We start from the raw sequence: 26,799 nt of genomic DNA on the forward strand, positions 1-26,799 counted from the left end.
GGGATTACAGTCTGAGGGGGAAATTTAATTTAAAGCATCAGTGGGCACGAACAACATTAAAAGGTTTCTGTATTTCTGTCTGTGGGGTGAGGATGTGGAACAGATTGGGAGTGGGGCTCAAGCAATGTCCAAGCATGAACCAGTTCAAACAGCGGTACAAAAATATGTTTTTTTCTGGGTATAGGGAGGAGGAAGGGTAATGAGGGTTAGGGTGTTTTTGTTGTTTGCTTCGGCTTGTAAATATATAGTATTTTGTATGTAAGTAGGTATGTGTAGGTGTATATTTATGTTTGTGTATATATATGTGTATATATGTATATGTGTATATATGTGTATGTTGATGTGTATATGTATGTGTGTGTATATATATGTATATATATATATATTGATATCGGTTTAGGTGTGTAGGAATTTATGTGTATATGTGGCAAAGGGTATTACTGGTTGTGGGGAAGAAGGGGTAGGGATAAATAAGCTGATGCTTCACCCTACCCCTTTTCGGACATGTTGGGTACACAGTAGGAACTTTTTTGTTGTTGTCTTTACTGATCTAGCTTGTAATTGTTGTTGTATCAAATGTTCGAAATAAACAGTTTTCATTCATTCATTCATTCATAATCGTTCAGATACACTGCTCACAATGACACACATTGACATGCAGTGTTTTTGAAGAGGTTTTCGCAATGTTCACGACTAGTTCACAAAATTAATGTGTGCCAGAAATTTTGAACATTTCTATATTTTCTTTGTGCACTGGCATGCAGTCGTGCACAGCTTACACCGTTTACAACAGTTTACGAGTTTACTCATTGGCACGCAAGATTGCGTGCCTGTGTGGCAATCAAATTCATGCAAGTGTCAAGATGTCTGAGCCAGGCTTTCAGTGACTTCCTGGACTGAATAGTCAGAAGTGTATCTGAATATGGTGAAAGTGTTGAACTTGTTTGTTGGTGCTTCCCGTTTTACTGCTCAGTTGTGAGAGTTGGGCACTAACCAGTGACTTAAGGTGTTGACTAGATGTCTTTTTTAGGGGATACTTGGTTACTGCTGGAATAACTTTATGTCAACCAAATGGTTACTCTGATGAGGTGTACCAATTGCATTATAAGAGAACATCCAGCATGGTGCTGCCTCAGTCAAGGATGAAAGCAACTAGAAAAGTCCAAGGTGACGCCCACGTTTGACAGATAGCTGGCTACTTTTTTGACAGATGGGGATAGACCAGTTGTCTGCCTGGGTGATTGCCATCCAAAGCAGATGGCAGTTCCACAGTGTGCCATGTGGCACCAGGGCATGGTCTCAAACCTGAAAGGTAATTATTTCAAAACATGCAGATAGACATGAAGAAAAACATTGCTCAGGAGACAGAGGACAAGTCATTTACAGTAAAAGTATATACACAAAGAGTTCATCCCTGCTGCAATAAGTGTACTTTAGCATATACTGTGCAGTAGCAAAAAAAAAAAAAAAAACATTCCATACACCACAGATTGGATGCACAGTAGCACAAATATGCCCGCAACATGTCAACAAGCCCGTCTGTGATTGGCTGCCTGCTCTTGTCTCAGTGTCGCAGCCTATCGGCGTTGCTCGTGTATTACAGTGTGGAAGACAAACCTGAGATAACAGCTGCACTGGAGGAAGAAAGAAGCAGCAGGAGGAAAGAAAAAAACAAAACAAAAAACAACTCACGTCGAGGTGAGGCCTGTCGTTTGTAGCAGCTGTGAGCTCAGACGCGTTTGTTTTTATACATGACACGCGGTGGCCACAGATGTAATTGTTTGCAACTCAAGTCGAAATGAGCCTGGCGAGCTAGTTAGCTCGTTTACAAACGAGGCTAGTCGGCTAACGTTGTTCGAGGCTTTTTATCTGCTTAAACAGCCGACGCGAAAGTCTTCGTTACTAACAGATTTTGCCTTAAATATCGTTAAAGGTTATCTGAACAACTTGTAGGAGCTTTTGCTCCTCCCGTGGCTCCTGACGTCGAGGATGTGACCTTCCTGGAGTTCCTAAAGCTTGAAGCACATCATTTGACGGTGGCCTAGCAGGTTGGCTAACTAGCTTACTACTTCTCAAATGTGATGGCTAACTGTAAGCAGGGATTAAAGTCTACTCAAAAGTATACGTTTTTGTGTTATGGGAAATATAAAAAAATACCTTGTAACTCGTTTTAGTTCCACTATAACTAGTTTATCGAGTTGTCAGCCTTGGCATTGAGTCTTAGCATCAGGCTAAAGGTCCAGACCTACGTATGTGTACGTAATCAATATTCTTATTAATGTTAGTCAGACGGTTGTATAATACCCATGGCACAAGGACAGAGATAATTGTGGGGCAGATCTAAGTATACAGTGTATCTTCTGGCTTGATTGCGTTAAGATTCACGTTCAAACAACGCAGTGTTGATGTTTAACTTACCAGTTTTTCGCAAGAATGGAATTGGGAAAAATGTAATGTATGGCCACAAGGTGAACTCTAATAAAACGAACCTTAACTACATGTTTACAACTTAGCAGGTTATAAAATGTCAGTTTTAAGTGTATTAGGTGTGAACTTTGGACATGGTGTTCTGTTGAAAATAAATGGTTTGTATTTAACTTCATGCAGGACGATGATAAAATACAATTCATTTTTTGCTATCTACTCCACTCTGCTTGTTTTTTACATTTAAAAGTATTATCTATAACTATATGTATACACCCACATTAAAAAAAAAAAAAATATATATATATATATACATATATATATATATATATATATATATATATATACATATATATATATATATATATATACATATATATATATATATATATATATATATATACCCATAGTTCAGGTGGGCTGCTCAAGTTGTACACATGAGCAGTAATCAGACACCAAAATCCTCACGTATAGCCAACTCCAAGATGATTCACGCAATGTAAGCAGCCCTATTCTCTGCTGCATTAACAAGCTGAAGCATAATCTTAAATCTATTAACATCTTACACCCATCTTTTGAATTGGTTGCTTCTGATAGTAGAAAGTGGAGAATCGTGTCGTAAGGGGATCAACATCTTTGAGAAATCACTTCTGGAACATGTTCATGAATTAAGGTCAAACACCAGGTGTTCAAACCTTCCAGCATATAATTCTATAAACCCTCTTGGTTGTGTCAGATGTGGATGCTGTGCAAATCAGTAGCTGGACTGAAAAGTAATTTTAGGCATAAACGTAAGCACTGAATATGTAACTGTTGGACCCTCGTACGTCAAACAAGGGTCTGTCATATATATTGTATTTTCTGGAGTATAAGTTGCAGTTTGTTTACTAGTTTGGGATGTCCTGCGACATAGACTTTGGTGTTACCTGTATAACTGCGAAGTCTTGCATTTGTTCTTCATAATAACAATTATATGTTTTATATAGGAAGTTCATACACTAAACAAAATAAAATGGCAATAACAACAAGGGGATCACAAATTAAAGAGCTGATAATAAAGCAAAAAAGTGTGCCTTATACTCTAGTGTGAGCTATACTCTGGTGTGTGAGAGAGAGGCAGGGTTGACGCAGGCACGCGTACACAGATGTGTACGTTCTTCTTACACTTTAATTGACAGTAGTGGAGAAAGTCCTCAGATCTTAACATTTTTAAAGTAAGAATTGCAATGCCGCAGTGTTGAGCTTCTCAGTTGTAAGACCAGCAGCTTTATAACAGAATTGTTGGTACATGATAATCAAAAATGTACTTTTAGCATTAAAAGTACAATTTCTCTTTGTGGGCGGAAAGACCCATAGAAGTATTATGCTTATGAAATTTAAATGGGTTTATCAGTGTGGTTGCACTTTGACTGCTGGGTTTGTTTATGACAAAGTCTGATGGATGGTTAATGTAGACATGTTTGGGTAGTGGTGTGGCTGTAGCTTTACTGTCATGTCTTTAGCCATGTCATGTGATCTAGTTGACACACTTTATCGATCACTGCCTGACACAGCTTTGTGGAAAAGGTATTAGCCAAGACTATACATTATTTAAATAATTAATGTATTCAAGCTCATAATTGAAAAATAGGGTGGGCCAATTACCTATTTGACAATCTGTTATGGTTTGGAAATACCGTAGTTCCCAGGGCTCTCCCCAGACATTTACAGTGTGATGGTGGTAGAGGTCAGGTTGGGTTGCAGAGCATCCACCGGCTCATGAAGCAAAGCGCGGGGGATCTGAATAGGGTTAGGACCCCTACATGGGAAGAAACTCTTGCGTTTTGCCTTTTTCAAATAGCAGTGAAAGCCATTTCCTGCAGCTTCAACTTTTAAATCTTATCTAAAATTACAAACTAAACAGAAACAAATCAAGATGTCACAGTACCTTTTATGAATTTTGATTTTCAGTAAATAAATTTTTATATTCTTCAATTCCATGTAGCACACAATTGTAGGAGTAGAACTAGGACACCCAAGTTGTTAATAGTTGTTGAAAGTATATTTATTTTTATTAGTAGTAGTAGTAGTAGTATTTTTAGTATTATGTGCAAAATGTCTTCAAAAGTGGATTTTTAGTGTCGAAGGGGGTTGAAATATGTTCCCACTCCTCACCTTACTGTTGACACCAATGTCAGACTTGTTTCCTTATGTGGAAAGTGCTACCTGATTGACAGGAAAATTCTATCCATGCGTGTGTCTTGTACCATCCTCAAAAACAGACATCTTCTTTTGTTTTGTTTTTTGTTTTGTTTTTTTGTTTGTTTGTTTTCTTCACTCACTATGGGTCCTGTCCTGTTTTTAGCTGCTGCTGTTTTAGTTGTGCTAACACAGCCAGATTATGCACACAGACTTTTAAAAGAAAACTGGTGTACAACCCCTGGCAATAATTATGGAATCACCGGCCTCGGAGGATGTTCATTCAGTTGTTTAATTTTGTAGAAAAAAGCAGATCACAGACATGACACAAAACTAAAGTAATTTCAAATGGCAACTTTCTGGCTTTAAGAAACACTATAAGAAATCAGGAAAAATAATTGTGGCAGTCAGTAACGGTTACTTTTTTAGACTAAGCAGAGGGAAAAAATATGGAATCACTCAATTCTGAGGAATAAGTTATGGAATCACCCTGTAAATTTTCATCCCCAAAACTAAAACCAGCATCAGATTAGATCTGCTCGTTAGTCTGCATCTAAAAAGGAGTGATCACACCTTGGAGAGCTGTTGCACCAAGTGGATTGACATGAATCATGTCTCCAACACGAGAGATGTCAATTGAAACAAAGGAGAGAATTATCAAACTCTTAAAAGAGGGTAAATCATCACGCAATGTTGCAAAAGATGTTGGTTGTTCACAGTCAGCTGTCTCTAAACTCTGGACCAAATACAAACATGGGAAGGTTGTTAAAGGCAAACATACTGGTAGACCAAGGAAGACATTAAAGCGTCAAGACAGAAAACTTAAAGCAATATGTCTCAAAAATCGAAAATGCACAACAAAACAAATGAGGAACGAATGGGAGGAAACTGGAGTCAACGTCTGTGACCGAACTGTAAGAAACCGCCTAAAGGAAATAGGATTTACATACAGAAAAGCTAAACGAAAGCCATCATTAACACCTAAACAGAAAGAAACAAGGTTACAATGGGCTAAGGAAAAGCAATCGTGGACTGTGGATGACTGGATGAAAGTCATATTCAGTGATGAATCTCGAATCTGCATTGGGCAAGGTGATGATGCTGGAACTTTTGTTTGGTGCCGTTCCAATGAGATTTATAAAGATGACTGCCTGAAGAGAACATGTAAATTTCCACAGTCATTGATGATATGGGGCTGCATGTCAGGTAAAGGCACTGGGGAGATGGGTGTCATTACATCATCAATGCACAAGTGTACGTTGATATTTTGGACACTTATCCCATTAATTGAAAGGATGTTTGGGGATGATGAAATCATTTTTCAAGATGATAATGCAGCTTGCCATTGAGCAAAAACTGAAAACATTCCTTGCAAAAAGACACACAGGGTCAATGTCATGGCCTGCAAATAGTCCGGATCTTAATCCAATTGAAAATCTTTGGTGGAAGTTGAAGAAAATGGTCCATGACAAGGCTCCAACCTGCAAAGCTGATCTGGCAACAGCAATCAGAAAGTTGGAGCCAGATTGAAGAGTACTGTTTGTCACTCATTAAGTCCATGCCTCAGAGACTGCAAGCTGTTATAAAAGCCAGAGGTGGTGCAACAAAATACTAGTGATGTGTTGGAGCGTTCTTTTGTTTTTCCATGATTCCATAATTTCTTCCTCAGAATTGAGTGATTCCATATTTGTTTCCTCTGCTTGGTCTAAAAAAGTAACTTACTGAGTGCCACAATTTTTTTTTTTCCTTTTTTTCCCTTTTTTTTTCTTATAGTGTTTCTTAAAGCCAGAAAGTTGCCATTTGAAATGACTTTAGTTTTGTGTCATGTCTGTGATCTGCTTTTTTTCTACAAAATTAAACAACTGAATGAACATCCTCCGAGGCCGGTGATTCCATAATTATTGCCAGGGGTTGTAAATAAGTTACCACTGCACTGAATCACAGAGAGATGATGCAATCCTAATCAAATGATATCTCTTTCCAAATGTTGTAATGCAGACAACGAACCAAAACATTTTTTCTCCCAAAATGAGACGTCATTGATGTTTTACGAATTACATCCTGACTTGCAGCGCAGCTGGCTGGCTCAGCTCAGAGGTATGGAGATACATTTCTGTCATTAATATCTAAAAGTAAATGCTTTTTACAAAAACCACAGATTTTGTTTATTTCTATTTATGTCCAGAGATCAAGGATCAAGTGACCAGTTTCATATTTATTTGCTTTAAGAATCAATAAAATCTTGTTGACATAGAAAACCTGTAAAGCCTATTTTTAGTACACAGAAAAATCACAGGAGGTATTGATAAGGAATCTGATCTATACTCAACAAAAATATAAACGCAACACTTTTGGTTTTGCTCCCATTTTGTATGAGATGAACTCAAAGATCTAAAACTTTTTCCACATACACAATATCACCATTTCCCTCAAATATTGTTCACAAACCAGTCGAAATCTGTGATAATGAGCACTTCTCCTTTGCTGAGATAATCCATCCCACCTCACAGGTGTGCCATATCAAGATGCTGATTAGACACCATGATTAGTGCACAGGTGTGCCTTAGACTGCCCACAATAAAAGGCCACTCTGAAAGGTGCAGTTTTGTTTTATTGGGGGGGATACCAGTCAGTATCTGGTGTGACCACCATTTGCCTCATGAAGTGCAACACATCTCCTTCGCATCATCCGTGAAGAGAACACCTCTCCAACGTGCCAAACGCCAGCGAATGTGAGCATTTGCCCACTCAAGTCGGTTACGACGACGAACTGGAGTCAGGTCAAGACCCCGCTGAGGACGACAAGCATGCAGATGAGCTTCCCTGAGATGGTTTCTGACAGTTTGTGCAGAAAATCTTTGGTTATGCAAACCGATTGTTTCAGCAGCTGTCCGAGTGGCTGGTCTCAGACGATCTTGGAGGTGAACATGCTGGATGTGGAGGTCCTGGGCTGGTGTGGTTACATGTGGTCTGCGGTTGTGAGGCTGGTTGGATGTACTGTCAAATTCTCTGAAACGACTTTGGAGACGGCTTATGATAGAGAAATGAACATTCAATACACGAGCAACAGCTCTGGTTGACATTCCTGCTGTCAGCATGCCAATTGCAGGCTCCCTCAAATCTTGCGACATCTGTGGCATTGTGCTGTGTGATAAAACTGCACCTTTCAGAGTGGACTTTTATTGTGGACAGTCTAAGGCACACCTGTGCACTAATCATGGTGTCTAATCAGCATCTTGATATGGCACACCTGTGAGGTGGGATGGATTATCTCAGCAAAGAAGTGCTCACTATCACAGATTTCGACTGGTTTGTGAACAATATTTGAGGGAAATGGTGATATTGTGTATGTGGAAAAAGTTTTAGATCTTTGAGTTCATCTCATACAAAATGGGAGCAAAACCAAAAGTGTTGCGTTTATATTTTTGTTGAGTGTATAAGCGGAAATGGCACAATGGCATTGATATCGATAAAATCTTATCAATACCCATCCCTACTGTGAGTTCTGGTTCCAAAACCATGAAGATCTCTATATTCTGAACTTACCAACAAAGCTGAAGTCATCACACATGGTTTAGACAGTGAGCTTTGTGCATCATAGGAAACTGAGAGTTTTGGTTATTAATAACAAAAAAAACAGCTTTGCTGTGGAAAGCCGTCTAACAGCTGTTTTTGGAGGACTGAAAAGGGATGAAGAACATGACATCACTCACAACTCTTTGCAGAATTCAACATATTTTGAAATTCACTTAAGAACTGAACCTAGAAGGGAGCTGGTAAAGTGCAATAATTGTTCTCGCCTTACTAACATGGTGTATAACATGGCTAATAAGCTAACGTCAATGAGTTTTTCTTTCTGTTATTCACTGTGGTTGGAATTTAAAGTAAAATGCCACAGAACCAGCAACCTAACACAATGTGTTTCGCTTGAACCATGAAGGATTCCTTTGCAAATTACTTCTGACTGATGTGTTGTTTCTCTCCCCTCAATGAAATGCCGTGGCAGTTAAATGAATGGCATCCTGCCAGTGTGACACTTAGCTGTTAAACGTATACACTGCGGATACAGTAAAACTCGTCTAAACTGTCATCGTATCAACCGGATATTTGCACTCATGGGACAAAAGCAAAAGTCCCAATGCTTTTGTATGGTTTTCCATGGAATAAACACCATATATAACCATATATAATGGATTTTCGCTTACATTGGACAAAGCGTCCTGCCCCATCGCAATGTATTCCATTAAAAACCCCTTGCATGTACCATACAGAGCAGTCTGGACGTGCCCAGTCGGAACAGAGGTACAAAATGAAGTTCAGCATTGACGCTCACCATTTCACGGAAAGTGGGTACCATATTTCCGTGATTAAAAGCCCGGCCGTTTTTTTTTTTTTTTTTTTCCCCCAAACCATGGACCTAAATGAGGCAGGGTGTGATTTGTCACTTTTATGTTTTCACTTCTTCCTCTCTCATATTTTAAACATTTTTGCAGTGCCCCCGCCGATCATGGATCAAATAGGTTTGGCAGACAAGTCCACAAATATGACCAATTTTACAACATTGTGTCAGAAAAGATGCTCAAATGACCCGCAATTCATGGAGGAAAATTGTACGTACGGTTGGTTTGGAGATTCATGATTGCATAAAGTGGCGCTCCTTCGGAGACAAATTATTCCAGGAAAAGTCACTGTTCCTGCTGTAAAAACGTGACAGGGAACTTTAAAGGGTTACACGCACATCAACTTCATTGCATGGCCACAGAGCTGGAGAATCATAAATCAGGCTTTAGGATTTTAAGGTACCACTTATACTTAGAAAAACAGATTTTGTCCGTTTTATACGCATAACGGATTTTGATTATAACGGCCAAAATTTGCTGGTCCACCTGAATCCATTGTATGAGACTTTTACCTGATATACTGGACAAAGCCTGCATAACATCATCTTTTGGCTTCCTGTGGAGACCCAGAGCAGCCAAAATGCCCCTTTTCTGGGCATCACCATGTTGAAAGCCCCGCCCGTACTGATTCACGATGAATTCATTTATGCATAAAGGGGTGGAGTGTGGGTGGCTGGCTCCATGTGTGATGGAAAAAGCCTGAACACGCCCCCTCCCGAGGCTGAAGCACAAGCTAAGATCTAGCGTCGGTTCAGGTGCTTATTAATTCATATTTTTGTGGACTACATGGTGGTTCTCATAATGATTTGCTTTGGTGTGGACAGTAAAGGTTATCAGCTGTGTATTTCCACAGTAATTGTGCATTAAGTGGACCTACCAACAGCTACTAAAAGTGCCAAATTAGCATACAAGATGAGTTACACTCAGCATAAATATTGCAACAACAGGGACGTCTTAAATAACCCGTTAGGACATTTTGCTGCGCAACAGGCAACAGGTGTTTGCAATAAAATACTTCAGACACAACACAACAGCAAGTGGCTCTGGAGGCGGAGTCGCCGGAGCCAGCTACTGTTACTCAGAGCAGCCACACCCACAATTATACAGAATTTTATTAATTATAATGTAAGAACTTAGAAAGAAAATTCACCCTCCGCCCAGCAGAGTTGTCATGGAGGAGGAAAGTATTCATAGACTAAAACTGTTTGTTGTAGGTTTGTTTTTTTGTTTTTTTGTACCAGGTTGTAAACATGTTTATTTCTGCCTTAAATTTGTATGTTTTAACAGTGGTTTCTACGGGAATTTGCTCTGTTTTGGAGCCAGCCTCAAGCGGCAGTCAAGGAACTGCACTTCCTGGTTGGGGTCAGAATGCGAGCTCAAGTGTTGCTGCTTGGTTAAACGCTAACAAGTGTCATTGGTTATTTACTGAGTTTGTGTAATCATCAGTGTCAAAATACATAGACTGTTGTGATGTGGCGAAGAGAAGGAAAGAGAATGTTTTAACACTTAATGTGTTCACAGAGCTGTGTAATAGTCTGAATGTCATGTTCCAGGCATTTTTGTGTAAGGATATCATGCTGTCATGATCTTAGTTGAAAGTAAGTTGCTTTAGACAGGATATTTGTGTCACCTTCATTGTGGTTTAAAAGCAGTAACTGCCAGTATAAATACCATTTTTGTGTGTGTGTGTGCGTGCTAATAAACCGAGTTTTGTTATTGCTGTTGTTTTATCACTCGAAAAAAAATGCCGACCAAAGTTGCCGTGATTATTTGATAATTAATTAACTGTTAGATTAATGTATTTAGCTAATCATTTAATGGTTTTGAACCATTAAAAATCCAGTTTCTTTGATTTCAGCTTCTTAAATATGTTTTTGTGTAGGCTCTCAGTTGTCCAGGTGGTGTCCATAGTAGAGAAGCTTGAATCTTCGACCGGACTGGGTTGCTTGACGTGAGGATGTTTCTCTTCAAATCACAGAAGCTTCCTCAGCTAAAATTCTTGCTCTGGTAGTCTGACTTCTGTCTTGACTCTTTCCTCAGCTAAAATTCTTGCTCTGGTAGTCTGACTTCTGTCTTGACTTTCTTCTCTACAAGAGTCAAGACAGAAGTCAGACTACCAGAGCAAGAATTTTAGCTGAGGAAGCTTCTGCTATATATATATATATATATATATATATATATATATATATATATATATATATATATATATATATATATATATACAATAAAAAAATGGCCATAACAGCTAATCAATTAACTGAGAAAATAATTGATGGAAAATTGTTAGTTGCAGCCCTAGTAGCTATAACTAGACTAGACGATCATTAATGTACTTAAAGAAAATTCATTTTGTTTTAGGATGTCCTTAACTTCCACTAACGGAAAATGGTGCATAGCTATTTATAGGTTTTTTTGTTTGCTTTCAAAACTGGCCATCATTTCTGCCCATAAAGTTGGATTCTTACTAAAGTGTGTGTGTGTATGTATAAAATGTTCACAAAGGAATACTTGTGAAGTTATCAGCATATAAGTGACTGGAATATCTCATTTTGTGTTGATTTTATTGGTTTATTGCTAAGGAATGTTGTGTAAATGCAGTACTTGTAGGAGGATAAAGATAACATTCATGTTTTTTTAATACAGTTATAATTATTTTATGCATATGTGCTCTGCCATTTAAATTTTTGTTTGACACTCTTTGCAGTCACGAGAAAGCTGTTGGAGAGATCTAGACAGGCTGGTTTGGGTAGATTCACGAAAACCAGTGGAACCAAATATCGTCAAGAGATGTGGGATGGGGAAAAAGGCAAGTTGACTCATTAGCATGGATGGATCAGCTTGTTGGGTTTGTTAATGCGCTTTCATTGTCAGGGTCTTGTGTAATTGTTTAATTTTCAGTGTGTCACTGTTGTTAATTGTTCCTGTCTTACTTTGATCTGTTTTCAGGACAGAACGAGGAGGATGAAAAGTCATCTACCCTCTGGCCTCCACTGGCATTTCAGGAAAACCATCCCAGGGGAAGTACTGGCCAGAGAAAAATGCAGGACATGTCGGTGGTAATTCCCGACACAGGAAATGAAGAGGAGGAAGAGGAGGAGGAGGAAGAAGATATTGATGATTTGCATGACCCAAATGAAGTACAGCATCTGTTAACCATGCAAACTGGGCAGTGTCCACTTGGGGTTGAGTCCGTGCAAAGTAAACAACTTTTGGTTTGTGGCAGTACGGGTAATGACAGCCAAAATGAGTCGTCTTCAATTCCAGGGCAAGAACCATTAGTTGATCTTGATCCTGATGATGACATTGAAGGTGATCCTCACGGGGAATCATATCCATGTCAGCACTGCGAGCGCCACTTTTCCACCAGGCAGGGTCTGGAGCGTCACATACACATTCATGCTATTACGAACCAGCAAACACAAATGTTCAAGTGCCGGTACTGCAATAAATCCTTTGGTTCACAGGTGGGGCGGCGGCGGCATGAGAGAAGGCACGATGGTGGGCCTAAGAAAAGGCCTGGTTTCCTGGGTGGAAGTGTCAGTCTTCAAAATCCCTTGGTGCAGAATGATGGTTCAAGTCCTGACTGCACCAGCCCAACTAGTCACTACATAGCCATAGGAACCCAGTTACCTGGTGGACCTCTGCAGAATTCTGACATGCAGATAAAAGAGTTGGGTCCCCATGTTGACCGCCCCTTTATCGGGGATGAAAGTGGAGAGTCAAAGGAACTACATCCTTGCAAGTACTGTAACAAAGCATTTGGCACACATACCAACATGCGCCGGCACCAACGCAGAATACACGAACGGCACTTGTTACCAAAAGGTGTTCGTAGAAAAGGCATGTTTCTGCAAGAGACCTCAGTGCAACAGCAGCAGCAGCCCGGCGAATCTCCTAGTACTAGCCCACCTCTTGTCTATGTGCCAAGTGCAGACACGGAAGACGAAGCAGACGGGGATGATTACGTTGTTGATATATCAAAAAACATATCTGAGAACTTGAGCTTTTACATTGATGGAAAGATTCTGTCTACTAGTTCAGTCAGCAGCTGTGATGTTATTGAGGTGGATTCCAGGTCTGCAGCTCTGTTTGGTCTTGACACGGTCATAATCAGTCCAAATCAGATCAGCCAAACACTCAAGATGGATAGCAGAACTAGTGGTACAAAATCGGTCTGCAGTGTCGGCCAGTCGGCAGCAAAAAGGAGAACGTTGACTCCCCCACTTGTTTCCAACCTTAAATTGGAGACAGAATCGACACCTTTCTCTGCCTCTTTGACTTCATCACCATCTTCCTCATCAAATGTATTAGTGGGAGGACTATTCCAGCAAGCCACAGATACATCAGCATTTCAGCGTGAGAAAACTGTCTATCTCTCGCCTAAGCTCAAACAGTTGCTTCAGACACAAGACATTCAGAAATCAACCATTACCCTGATAACAGAAAGCCATAGACTGGCCTCCCCATTGTCAGTCACATCACTGCAAGGAGTTTCAGGTAGGTTTAAGAGAAGAACAGCTTCGCCACAGTCTTCTCCCCAGCTTAGTCCTGTGTGTAAAGCAGATGCTTGTAAAGCTGAAGCAGGGACCTCAAACACTTTTAAGGTGTCAAAGCTGGAAAGTTACAGCATGTCACCTCCTGGCAGCCTACTGGATAAAGATGATAGTGATGTGCAGAATCTTTCTGGGAGTAATGTGTACAGGAGACTGTCCTCAAGTAGTGGAGGAAATGCCTGTAATCAACAACCCTTAGACCTGTCTAACTCTGTTTTAAGGAGTAGTGACAGCACAAATAAAACACTTGGGGATTCAGCTCTTGATTTAAGCTTGCAACGGAAAAGCTTTGGGGAGCCAGAATTAAAGGGAAACCCAGCACCACAGCTGCTGATAAAAAAGCGAAAGCCTAACACCAGTATGCTTGAAAAGGTTCTGATGAATGAGTATGCAGGATTAACCTCACCAGGAGAGGAAGGCTCCTCGGCCTTGGCAAGCTTAGGTTTTCATTCTCGCTCTTCTAGCATGATGTCAGAGTCTACGCATCCCTCTCCGCCATCTTTGACTCCTGTCACCATGAATCCCTGTTCACCAGGTAACTCTAGCTTGACATCTCCAACGCCGCCACCGCCTGTACTCCCTACCATACCCTCTCCACCACCTACGCCTCGCTCTCCCCTTTCTCAGCCTTCAGACTCTTCAGCACTCAGACCTCTTCCTGTTCTCTCACCTAAAATGTCTCCAAGAGCCAGTAGACATAGTCCCCATTTGGACTCGAAAGACATTTTTGATGAACAATTTGGCAGTGCAGAGAACAATGTAGCCACGCCGTTACATCCGATGAACACTCCACTTAAAGATACTCAAGTACCCACTGCAGCGCCGAGTCCCTCTGAGCCCGCATCGGTCGATCTGCACACACAAAATGACGTTCCTTGTGCTGTGCCTTGCAGCAGTCAGCCAAGTGGCAAACTCAACCGAGATGCTGACTCTGAGGAATCTGTTTGCCCTGACCTGGCTGTTTCGTCTCACTTAGAATCACCGTCTTTGTCGTCATCAGCCTCTCCCATATCCCATGATCCAGCCCCACCTGTTTTGTCATCCTTCCTTCACACTGCAATAAAAGAAGAGCCTCATGACTTCACGGATGAGTTTTCACTTAGCAGTCACACACCCGAGGCTGGTGTTGACTCTTCTCAGCCTGTTGCTGCTGACAAACCCTGTGAGGTGTCAGAAGTTGATTCACTGTACTGCAAGTCCTTTGTTTGTAATGTCTGCGAAAAGCCGTTTGACTCCATCAAAGAACTCAGTGGACACATAATGGAGCATGCGGTGGATTGGCCCTTCAAGTGTGAGTTTTGTGTGCAGCTGTTTGGTGACACGCCAGCCTTGCTGGCTCACCGAACTACGCTCCACGGAGTGGGCAAGATTTTTGTATGCTCAATCTGTTCCAAGGAGTTTGCTTTTCTTATTAACCTGCAGCAGCACCAAAAAGATCTGCATCCAAAAGTGAAGTGCACACATACAACTGTAGAGAACGGTAAACTTAGACCACAGAACTACACCGATCCATCGAGAGCCAAAGAGGAAAGCAGTCCTGCAACATTGGTACCAGACAGCTCTGAAACTAAGGCGCACAATATTTCTGATTTAATAAAGATGGAGCGTGATGTTAATGGCAATCATACAGAGGACGGGCCAGAAGACCCAAATGAGGAGCTGTACACTACAATAAGGATCATGGCTTCAGAAGGAGGAAAGCCTAAAGTGCCCAATGTCCGCCTGGGCATTAATCAACACTATCCCAGTTATAAACCACCTCCTTTTCCTTATCATAACCGATCCCATGCTGGCTCAGTGGCCTCAGCTACCAACTTCACCACCCACAACATACCACAGACTTTCAGCACCGCTATTCGTTGCACTAAGTGTGGTGACAGCTTTGACAACCTGCCTGAGCTGCACAAGCACATCCTGGCCTGTGCCAGTGCGAGTGACAAAAAACGTTACACTCCCAAGAAAAACCCCATCCCCCTCAAGCAAATAGTGAAGTGTCAGAACGGAGTTGTGTCCCCCTCTTCACCCAGTGAAGGCCAGAATGCTTTCCGTAGAATGGGTCAGCCAAAGAGACTAAATTTTAATCAAGATTTACCTGGTAAAATGAAACTGAGTGCCCTTAAGAAGAAAAACCAGCTGGTCCAAAAAGCAATTTCACAGAAAAATAAAATGGCCAGTGTGACCAGAAAAGCTGCTGTTAAAGATGAGATTGTGCAGGAGCTTAACGTGTGCCCCCACTGTAGTCGGGAGTTCACCTATCCTGCAAGTCTGAATAAACACATCTCAGTCAGCTGTCCCATGAAACCTGTTGTCAAAAAGGGCAAAAAAGGTACAGCAGAGGTGAAGAAAGAGGCAGGGTCTGCGGTAGATAAAAACATGAATCTTAAGAAGAAAGCTTCGGATTGTGAAATGCAGCAGACAGAATCTGAACCAGTTAAACCCACTGCAAAGTCCAGAGCCCGCAGCATTGGTGCAACAGACCCTGAGCCGTTGCAGACGAGCAAAAGTAAAACTAATTCACCGGGCCGACTAAAGAGGCCTGCCTCATTCCCACCACAAATTCCCTTTAGCAAAAAAAGTAAAAAGGGCCAAGTTCAGTCTCTACCTCTTAAGCCATCATCCTTGAACCCCGCCGGTGACACAATGCAACATCCAGCTGTGAAAAAAGAGGCTATGCCCAAGAGATTAGCAGAAACCAAGTCACCACCGCAACAGCTGAAGAAAGATGATCGGGTCTCCCTTCGGGCACGGGAGAGAGCAGGTGGTCCAGTCACCAGAAGTCTCCAGATGGCCAGTGCAATTCCTCTTGCTGAGGTCGAAACTGAGGAGCCATCCATCCCAGAACCTCAAGAAAGTCAGGTGGGATATTTCCTTTTTGGTATTCCTGTCTCAAAATAACTCGCATGTCTATTTATTTTTATTTATAATGCCGTATGGTTACAGATCAGATGGTACTTAACTTTGCCTCTTTTTTTTTCTTTTTTTTATTTCGTAGGAGGCGCTGATGAAATGAACCATTTAGACATTTTGAACTCTTGCTGGCGATACGGTGTTCAGCTCTCAGGCAAAGCTCTGGACTAATCAAGGCACTGACAGCTCTAAGGTTGTCTGCTGTGGTGGGTTTATTCACTCAAGCCAAGTGAAGTCTGCTTATCTGACCCACCTTTGAGATTTAAGCATGGAAATCTGTATCTTCATCTATCCTACGAACTGAACTGAGCCTCGACTTTAGCCAGCCATGCAAAAAAACAAAAAATAAAAACAAACTGTAAATGACAATGAGTTAATATATTAAATGTGTCATTACTTGACCCAAAACAGTAACATGTAGGGCTCCGTTGTATTGAAAAGCTGATATTTTGCAAATGGCAATCAAGTATCAGTTCAGTCTTTGTTTCACTTCTGTATTGTCCACATTTTAGATTTTTGGATGCTCCAGAATCCCTCAAAGCATGCGTTATTAGAGTATAACTTATCTTATGCCAATTTCCACATCTGTTCCAACTGGCACCTGCTGTTTATCCATTCATTTGAAAATATGTATTTGATTTAAAGCTCTGTAGTTGTCACATTGTAGAACATATGTTTTGTGTATATTTTTGTGTGGGGAAACAAAAATGAAAACGGCAGCACTATACTGCATAAATCGGTCCTCAGGAACACTTTGGTAAGTACGGTTATAATTGGATGTGTGGATGTTATTATTTCTACTCACTTTCTCCTGTTTTTGTGTGATGTTAGAACAGGGAATTCAAGTTGTAATAAGACTGGAATTACTATGTTTTCTCTTTTTTATTTTAAATGTCTTTTTGGGTTCAGCCTGTCTTTCCCCATAGTGCTTTGTGTTTTCAGTGCTTTCAAGCTTTCATGATTACATCACGGTGATTGGTGTAACGGACCACAGTTTTGTTCATGGTCCGTACGGATCACCCCCACAGTTTAGCAAGCATATAAACAATGGATTAATTGCAATGTTTAAATAATAATGTGAAATACAGACTTATTGCCACGGTGACTTGTTGAAAAATAATAATTCCATAGATCTTGATGCGAAGTTGCAGTGAAGTCAAAGCAGTTGTGCGTTCATGTGAACAGAGCAGGGTAAAAGCAGCCATCCACTGCTGCCATGCGCTCCACTTGAGGCAGGCTCAGTGCACATTGTGGTCCAAACATGGAAAAAATTACTGAAATATCAGGGGTTGAGGACGGAATGTGTTTGCAGCGCCTTTTCTGTGGCATCCTGAGCCAAGAGCACGTGGGGCAGTGGTGGCTGGGAGCCCACTGCCCTCTGGAGGAAAGAAAAGAATTACTTCTCTTGACTATTACTTAGTGGTAGAGATGAAGTGTGGCGAGTTGCGTCTTGTACTGAGTTAGAAGGTGTTGCATTTTAAAATATCTAAACATTAGACACCTTGTTTGCATTAAAGACCATAGGCAAAAGTTCTTAGTTTACCTTGTTCAAGTTCTTTGATTAGATATAAAGCAAAGTTGTCTGGCTTTTTCTTTTTTCTCTTTATTTTTTTGCGCATCATTGGGAAAATCTGAGTATTGTGATCGATTGCACCCCTAGTAAATGTTGTCATGGAATGGAATGCGTATAGGTCTGCTGTTTGCACAAATTATAATGGCGTAAACATTCATCTGTCAGCCAAGCTCCATACTGGTTGTCTCTGCTGAGCAGTGGGGCACATGAAACGATATTTAGGCCAAAATTCTTGAAAACCAAAATCCTGGACACAAAATTTGAATGCAGTACTGTGATTTCATGGTTTTTTTTATGTGGACTTGTGAAAAAAATTGTCATTTCTTTTCAAGATCCATGTCACATTAAGATTCATGTCACATTTATCTAACAGATTTTTTTTTTTTTTTTTTTTAGTACAGTCATCTCCGTTTTCATATGTTAAACGACAGTGTGTAGTTTTCCTTTTTTTCCAGGGGTGGGAGGGTGTTTTTTGTTTGTTTGTTTTTTAAAGAACACTCATCTCTGTTTTCATATGTTAATACAGTGTGTAGATCCCTGCAAAAAAAAAAAAAAATGCTCTTATTTTTAGATGCTCTTCATCTGGCTCTTCAAAGGTGACCATGTCCAGTTGTGCCACACACAGGCAGTACTTAAATTCTTGTAGCATGTACCGGGGAAAAGGAATTGAGTGATTTAAATTAATTTATATTTACATGAGAAATCTTCATGTTTTGCCTTTCTGCATAAATATTATGTATTTAAGGATGAACAAAGATAAAAAAAAAAATCTTAATGACCTCAAGTAAAACGTTGCTGTAATTGACATAATAAAAGTTTTTCAATTTTGTGTAAAGCTTTTTATTTTTGTAAAACTTATTATTTACATAGGAAGATTTATGTAACTTTTCAGCAGGATCTTTCATGTTGTACATTATTTACAATGTTTTGGTCTCCTTGTGTAAAATATGGGGATGGAAAATTAATGTAATTGCACTTGAGTTAACTTTGCATAGGGCTGTTGGGGTTCATTTTCCAACATACGTGAGATATATATTTGCACCTGTAATAGTTTTCCAGATATGACATGTATAATTGATTCTCCCATGCGTGAGCTGCTGGAGACCTGCCAGATTCTGACCAGTCCAGTTTTAGTTTTTGAGTTGGATTGCCATTAGTATTTTTACTCGACAGGTCAGCGTTTTCCTGCGAGCTGTGGTTATCATGCTAGCTTCTGTGAGCTGTTTATTTTGGGTGCTTTGCACTTATTCACTGTGAGTCATGCAGTATCTTAAAATTCATACCTCTGCTGCATTCTCCATCAACAGGCAGAGAAGTAACAACTAGATTTATCATATTTTGGACATTCTGTTTCTGGAGCTAGCATTAAAGGGACTGGATGGAATTTATTCCCTCAAAGGTAACATTGTGTTGTAATCAAGCTAACCTTGATTTGGTGTTAAGTTACGAAGTGTTTTTACTGCTGTTGAGTCATTGTGTTGTAATGCAGAGGTGCCAGAATTCTTTCCTTTAGAATGTACGACACAGGCTCAAAATAAATCTCGTGTGTATTACATTGCTGCAGGCGTAGTACTGCTGCCTCACAAGGTGAAGATCTGGGGTCCGAAGGCCACCGTGCCCAAGTCTCACATAAAACCTGAGCAAAATCAATATGTGGATCCAGACCAGATCTGCTGTAGTGACACCAAGCAAACTGAGAGCAGCTGAACAAATCACACAGAATTAAAGTTATGCTATAGAAAATTCAAATTTTGAAACAATGAAAAAAATCTGTTAAACAGCAATTCATTTCCAAAGAGCTTGTGAATTGTGATTGATGTGCCAGAAGTAAGGGAAGGCACCCAGAGCGGGGCCCAGAGGCCCCAAATTGATGTGGAAAAAAAAAAAGTTACTCTGATTTCATGACATTTTAAACCCTCACAAACAAATTTTGTAGTAGTGATTGGAGTCATATAAGAATCAGCCTCACTCTCTGTATGCAAGTCTTGTAAACTCAACTCATATTAAAGCAGTTGTTGGTGTGAAACCTTAGTGAAGATGTACATGAAGGAAAATAATTCAGGTTCAAGCTCTTCAGGTGATAATTATTCTTTGTATACATTTGTCACGTATATAATGCCTGTTTGGCTCTCCAATTTAGGTTGACCATTTTGTTAATCTGGGTATTTCATCACAAAACCTTTACTGCAATCAAAAAAATCCCCCCCCCCCTTTTTTTTTAAATTGGCAATTTAGAAGTGTACTGTGATATTTTCCAACTTGATATGTTATGAGACTCCTCAATTCTAAGCTGTGACAAAGCTGTTGAGATTTTTTCTTTATTTCAGTTTGCCAACTACAGACTAAGCCAAAAGAGAAACAAGTGAAAAGATGCATGAGAATGTGATTTATTCCTATCCTGGTAATTACATTGCACTTCATTGTTGGATTACCAGCAGATTCTCTGCTGTTAAGTATGTAAAGCAATGCGGCTTTATTTGTGCAGCACACAAATTACTATGATGTATAAGAAAAGAGCAGTTCAGAATCAATAAAATAAAATAAAAAAAGCAGGTTAAAAGTGAGTTAAAATGGGGACACATTTTAAAGCTACAACGTGTCAGGTGTAGTTTCATCTATGGTGCGTGTGTGTGTGTATACAGTGAGGAAAATAAGTATTTGACCACCCTGCGGTTTTGCAAGTTCTCCCACTTAGAAATCATGGAGGGGTCTGAAATTTTCATCTTAGGTGCATGTCCACTGTGAGAGACATAATCTAAAAAAAAAAATTGGAAATCACAATGTATATATTTTTTTTTTTTTATTTGTATGTTACTGCTGCAGATAAGTATTTGAACACCTACCAACCAGCAAGAATTCTGGCTCTCACAGACCTGTTAATTTTTCTTTAAGAAGCCCTCTTATTCTGCACTCTTTACCTGTATTAATTGCACCTGTTTGAACTTGTTACCTGTATAAAAGACACCTGTTCACACAATCAATCACACTCCAACCTGTCCACCATAGCCAAGACCAAAGAGCTGTCTAAGGACACCAGGGACAAAACAGTAGACCTGCACAAGGCTGGAATGGACTACAGGACAACAGGCAAGCAGCTTGGTAGAAGACAACAACTGTTATGATTATTTATTAGAAAGTGGAAGAAACACAAGATGACTGTCAGTATCCCTCGGTCTGGGATTCCATGCAAGATCTCACTTTGTGGGGTAAGGATGATTCTGAGAAAGCTCAGAACTACACAGAAGGACCTGGTCAATGAACTAAAGAGAGCTGGGACCACAGTCACAAAGATTACATTAGTAACACATGATGCTGTCATGGTTTAAAATCCTGCAGGGCAGCAAGGTCCCCCTGCTCAAGCCAGCACATGTCCAGGCCCATTTGAAGTTCACCAGTGACCATCTGGATGATCCAGAGGAGGCATGGAGAAGTTCATGTACTGAGATGAGACCAGAATAGAGCTTTTTGTTTCTTCCAGCATGACAATGAACCCAAACACAGCCAGGGCAACTAAGGAGGGGCTCTGTAAGAAGCATTTCAAGGTCCTGGAGTGGCCTGGCCAGTCTCCACATCTGAATTCAATAGAAAATCTTTGGAGGGAGCTGAAACTCCAAACCTGAAAGATCTGGAGAAGATCTGTATGGAGGAGTGGACCAAAATCCCTGCTGCAAAGTGTGAAAACCTGGTGAAAAACTACAGGAAATGTTTGACCTCTGTAATTGCAAACAAAGGCTACTGTACCAAATATTAACATTGACTTTCACAGGTGTTCAAATACTTATTTACAGCAGTAACATATAAATAAAAGATTTAAAAAAATCATACGTTGTGATTAACTTTTTTTTTTTATTTTTTTTTATTAAGATTATGTCTCTCACAGTGGACATGCACCTCAGATGAAAATTTCAGACCCCTCCATGATTTCTAAGTGGGAGAACTTGCAAAATCGCAGGGTATTGAAATACTTATTTTCCTCACTGTGGGTGTGTGTGTATATATATATATATATATATATAAAATACACACACTCACTAGCATGTTACCTGTGACGATCCACGGGCTCTAGGTTGGGTTGTGTTTATAAAATAGCTAGCTGACATTTATCAAGGGTTGTAATAAATTCTGCAAAGTTTCTATAATGGCTTGGATTGGCATGTGAGACCAAAATGTAATTATCAACATGTTGTTTGCTAATATCTGCAGTTTCTCTAAAAATATTACTCCTATCAACATTCTGTTTTGGCGGCGTTCATCCTTGACCCAAAATACATAAACATACCAAACAGTAAATGTCAGCTCTCCCCAGTTTGTTACCAAAGTTACACACACGCACCTTTCCATTCAGGTTTGCACTTTGGTGATGGTGCGTCATGCTTCTTTACCTTCTCTTCTGAAAGCAATGTGTATGAGCCTCCATTTTCCATAAATGAGGGTTCTCAAACTTGTTAGCCTGCAGTGGCAACCAGTAGACAGTCTATAGGGGAGCATTGAATGATCTTTATTATTTATTTCCTTTTTCTTCAGTCATCATGCTCAGAAAGATCCCATATAAAAATTCCGTACTTCCAGAAAATGTGCATTCAGGAGATTGTTTCAAATATGGATAAACCATTTAACTGATCACAGTAGAGCTAGGCTAACATCTTTTGGGCTAAATGAAATTGTCAAAGACGTTTTTGTGAATGTGTGGTGCTGTTAACCAAATCAAATCAATTTTATTTATATAGCGCCAAATCACAACAAACAGTTGCCCCAAGGCGCTTTATATTGCAAGGCAAAGCCATACAATAATTACGGAAAAACCCCAACGGTCAAAACGACCCCCTGTGAGCAAGCACTTGGCGACAGTGGGAAGGAAAAACTCCCTTTTAACAGGAAGAAACCTCCAGCAGAACCAGGCTCAGGGAGGGGCAGTCTTCTGCTGGGACTGGTTGGGGCTGAGGGAGAGAATCAGGAAAAAGACATGCTGTGGAGGGGAGCAGAGATCAATCACTAATGATTAAATGCAGAGTGGTGCATACAGAGCAAAAAGAGAAAGAAACACACAGTGCATCATGGGAACCCCCTAGCAGTCTAAGTCTATAGCAGCATAACTAAGGGATGGTTCAGGGTCACCTGATCCAGCCCTAACGATAAGCTTTAGCAAAAAGGAAAGTTTTAAGCCTAATCTTAAAAGTAGAGAGGGTGTCTGTCTCCCTGATCTGAATTGGGAGCTGGTTCCACAGGAGAGGAGCCTGAAAGCTGAAGGCTCTGCCTCCCATTCTACTCTTAAAAACCCTAGGAACTACAAGTAAGTCTGCAGTCTGAGAGCGAAGCGCTCTATTGGGGTGATATGGTACTATGAGGTCCCTAAGATAAGATGGGACCTGATTATTCAAAACCTTATAAGAAGAATTTTAAATTCTATTCTAGAATTAACAGGAAGCCAATGAAGAGAAGCCAATATGGGTGAAATATGCTCTCTCCTTCTAGTCCCTGTCAGTACTCTAGCTGCTGCATTTTTAATTAACTGAAGGCTTTTCAGGGAACTTTTAGGACAACCTGATAATGAATTACAGTAGTCCAGCCTAGAGGAAATAAATGCATGAATTAGTTTTTCAGCATCACTCTGAGACAAGACCTTTCTAATTTTAGAGATATTGCACAAATGCAAAAAAGCAGTCCTACATATTTGTTTAATATGTGCATTGAATGACATATCCTGATCAAAAATGACTCCAAGATTTCTCACAGTATTACTAGAGGTCGGGGTAATGCCATCCAGAGTAAGGATCTGGTTAGACACCATGTTTCTAAGATTTGTGGGGCCAAGTACAATAACTTCAGTTTTATCTGAGTTTAAAAGCAGGAAATTAGAGGTCATCCATGTCTTTATGTCTGTAAGACAGTCCTGCAGTTTAGCTAATTGATGTGTGTCCTCTGGCTTCATGGATAGATAAAGCTGGGTATCATCTGCGTAACAATGAAAATTTAAGCAATGCTGTCTAATAATACTGCCTAAGGGAAGCATGTATAAAGTGAATAAAATTGGTCCTAGCACAGAACCTTGTGGAACTCCATAATTAACCTTAGTCTGTGAAGAAGATTCCTCATTTACATGAACAAATTGTAATCTATTAGATAAATATGATTCAGACCACTGCAGCACAGTGCCTTTAATACCTATAGCATGCTCTAATCTCTGTAATAAAATTTTATGGGCAACAGTATCAAAAGCAGCACTGAGGTCTAACAGAACAAGTACAGAGATGAGTCCACTGTCTGAGGCCATAAGAAGATCATTTGTAACCTTCACTAATGCTGTTTCTGTACTATGATGAATTCTAAACCCTTACTGAAACTCTTCAAATAGACCATTCCTCTGCAGATGATCAGTTAGCTGTTTTACAACTACCCTTTCAAGAACTTTTGAGAGAAAAGGAAGGTTGGAGATTGGCCTATAATTAGCTAAGATAGCTGGGTCAAGTGATGGCTTTTTAAGTAATGGTTTAATTACTGCCACCTTAAAAGTGTAGAAGAATTTTTAGGTCCATATTTGAACTGTGATGAACTATCAAGTGTCCTGATCCGAACTGTATGTCCTCTGGTTGAACTAGCAGGTGTTCAACCCAAAAAAAGGGCTCTATTAGTCATTTAGTCTGTCAGGGGCTTTCCAAGGCCTTTTAGGTGCTTTCCCGCAGGCCGCGTGCAGGGGCCTCAGGCCAGCTGCACGTGTGGCTGAGGCCACGTGCGGAGGGGGCCTCAGGCCAGCTGCACCTGTGGCTGAAGGTCTTTTAAAAAAATCAGTTGTAAATCCTTCATGTTTTAATGGGAGCGTTTGTCACATTGAAATAATGGCCTAACACCTGCTTAGGGTTCACTAGAGGACGCTTCCAATAGAAAACCATGTCTTGGGAATGAAATAAATAAAAAAGTCGAAGGAGGAGCGATGCCCGCGGGTCTCCAATAAATAGACGAGCGCGGTTGTCATATTCAGTCTCTCTAGAGGACTCAGTTTGTCTAAGCTTTGTGTCGAAGGCTTAAATAAACTTAAAAACTCTGTGCATTTTATCTTGCTTAAGGCTGAATTATTCTAAAGTGTTGTGTCATTTTCTAGCATATCACTTGCAATTAGTTTGTGTTATCTAAAAGACGACATCCTGAGAAGACTAAAGACGAGCCGCGACAGAACTTGGCGAGCCAGCTTCAGGAGGGTCCAGGGGCATTCCGGCAGCCTGGGGCAGTCCAGCTCATCCCTCCAGACCGTAAATAACAGTGATCACGACTAAAAGGTAAGCAGAAACCTTTTATAATTTCTGCACGATCTGGAGGAGTGAGTCGGGATTTCCGCCCAAGTTGACAGGTGATATTTTTTAATTGCCTCTTACCCAAAAGAACCTGGACTAAGAAAATTGATAAGAGACTAAAAAAAGATAAGATTGAAAATGATCAGGCCTTGTAGATAAAATGCTCAGAAGGTGTGTGTGTTCCCGGGAAAAAGAATGTCTATGTGAGTGAAAGGTCAGGAATGTTCATGAACTCTGGTGCGGAAAGAGTGCGTGGAGAACTAACCTGGATGCTTGGGGAATAATTGGTGTTGAAATTCGTTACTAACGTGCCGGCTGATAGCATGCGCTGTAGGGGTTAATTTAGAGGAGTATACTGACAAATAGATACAAGGTAATACAAGGTTATTTAAAGAGTTTAACAGAGACTGAAGTGAAATAAGTGAGAAAAAAGAGTTTAACAAGAGAATACGTGCAGAGAAAGCACAAGATAAGCGCCTGAGGGGGCGCAGTAGAAATACCGTACATGATAAAGAGATTTAAAGAGGAAAGTGCAAAGTGGCACCGCTGACAGTAAGTAAAAGAGCTCAATAAAGGACGTCATTTTTTAAGAAAAGAGAAAAACTATAAAAAAAAATAATAATAAAAAAATAATAAAATAAATAGAGAGTTAGTGCAGAATACATGAGAATTAATGAAGCAGAAAATAGTGCAGTAAGGCACCAGATACACGCTTGTGGGGCGTGGGAGAAGAATAAGTAATTAAGTACACAGTAATATGAGTTTTTTATAAGACAAGAAAAAGAGTATTTTCAGTGCAAAGGCACATTAAGCTCACGAGGAGCTCAGTAAGTGGAAAAAAAAGGTAGAAGAAAGTGCAGAAAGGCACAGGATACGCACGCGAGGCGCGGTAAGGCGTAGAAATAAATGAAATATTGTATGCTCAGAAAGGAGCTTGTGAAAATAATATAGTAAGCACAGGATACGCACGCGAGGCGCGGTAAGGCGTAGAAGTAAATGAAATATTGTATGCTCAGAAAGGAGCTGGTGAAAAATAATATATTAAGCACAGGATACGCACGCGAGGCGCGGTAAGGCGTAGAAGTAAATGAAATATTGTACGCTCAAAGAGGGCTTGAAAAAAGTAATATATGAAGTTGCTGACAGCGCCGGAGAAGCTGTCTAACGTGAAGAAGAGATACATGCTTAAACAGAACACATTGGTGTTAAGTGAATAAAAAGGTTGTTTAAAGCCGCGGAGTGAAAAGTGGCAGAAGTCTAGATAGAGAGATATAGAAAGTTGTTTTTAATAATTTTTGTGTATAAAGCTGTTGAAAATTGTGTGTGGGAGAGTGGAGAGTAAGCGGGGAGGTGCAAGCAAAAAGCTGTGAGGGCTTGCAAGCTGGCTGACATACAAGATTAATGTGAAAGAGTACGAGGGGGAGGTATTTAGACCCAACAGGAGGACTTGGGAGGTGCATGACAGGCAGAGAGGAAAG

General features: G+C 40.3%; 1 protein-coding gene across 1 annotated transcript; it reads left to right on the top strand.

Annotated features, from left to right (window-relative positions):
- Positions 1-1,523: 1,523 nt before the first annotated feature.
- prdm2b (PR domain containing 2, with ZNF domain b) lies at positions 1,524-18,864 on the top strand. Its single transcript, XM_034167566.1, has 5 exons — positions 1,524-1,714; positions 2,023-2,048; positions 11,707-11,808; positions 11,949-16,411; positions 16,548-18,864. Exons 1-5 carry the CDS (start codon positions 1,524-1,526, stop codon positions 16,563-16,565), a joined length of 4,800 nt encoding a protein of 1,599 aa, XP_034023457.1. The 3' UTR covers positions 16,566-18,864.
- The last annotated feature ends 7,935 nt before the right edge of the window (positions 18,865-26,799 follow it).

This window comes from Thalassophryne amazonica, chromosome 3 (assembly GCF_902500255.1).
Source record: "Thalassophryne amazonica chromosome 3, fThaAma1.1, whole genome shotgun sequence".
NCBI classification, from domain to species: Eukaryota; Metazoa; Chordata; class Actinopteri; order Batrachoidiformes; family Batrachoididae; genus Thalassophryne; species Thalassophryne amazonica.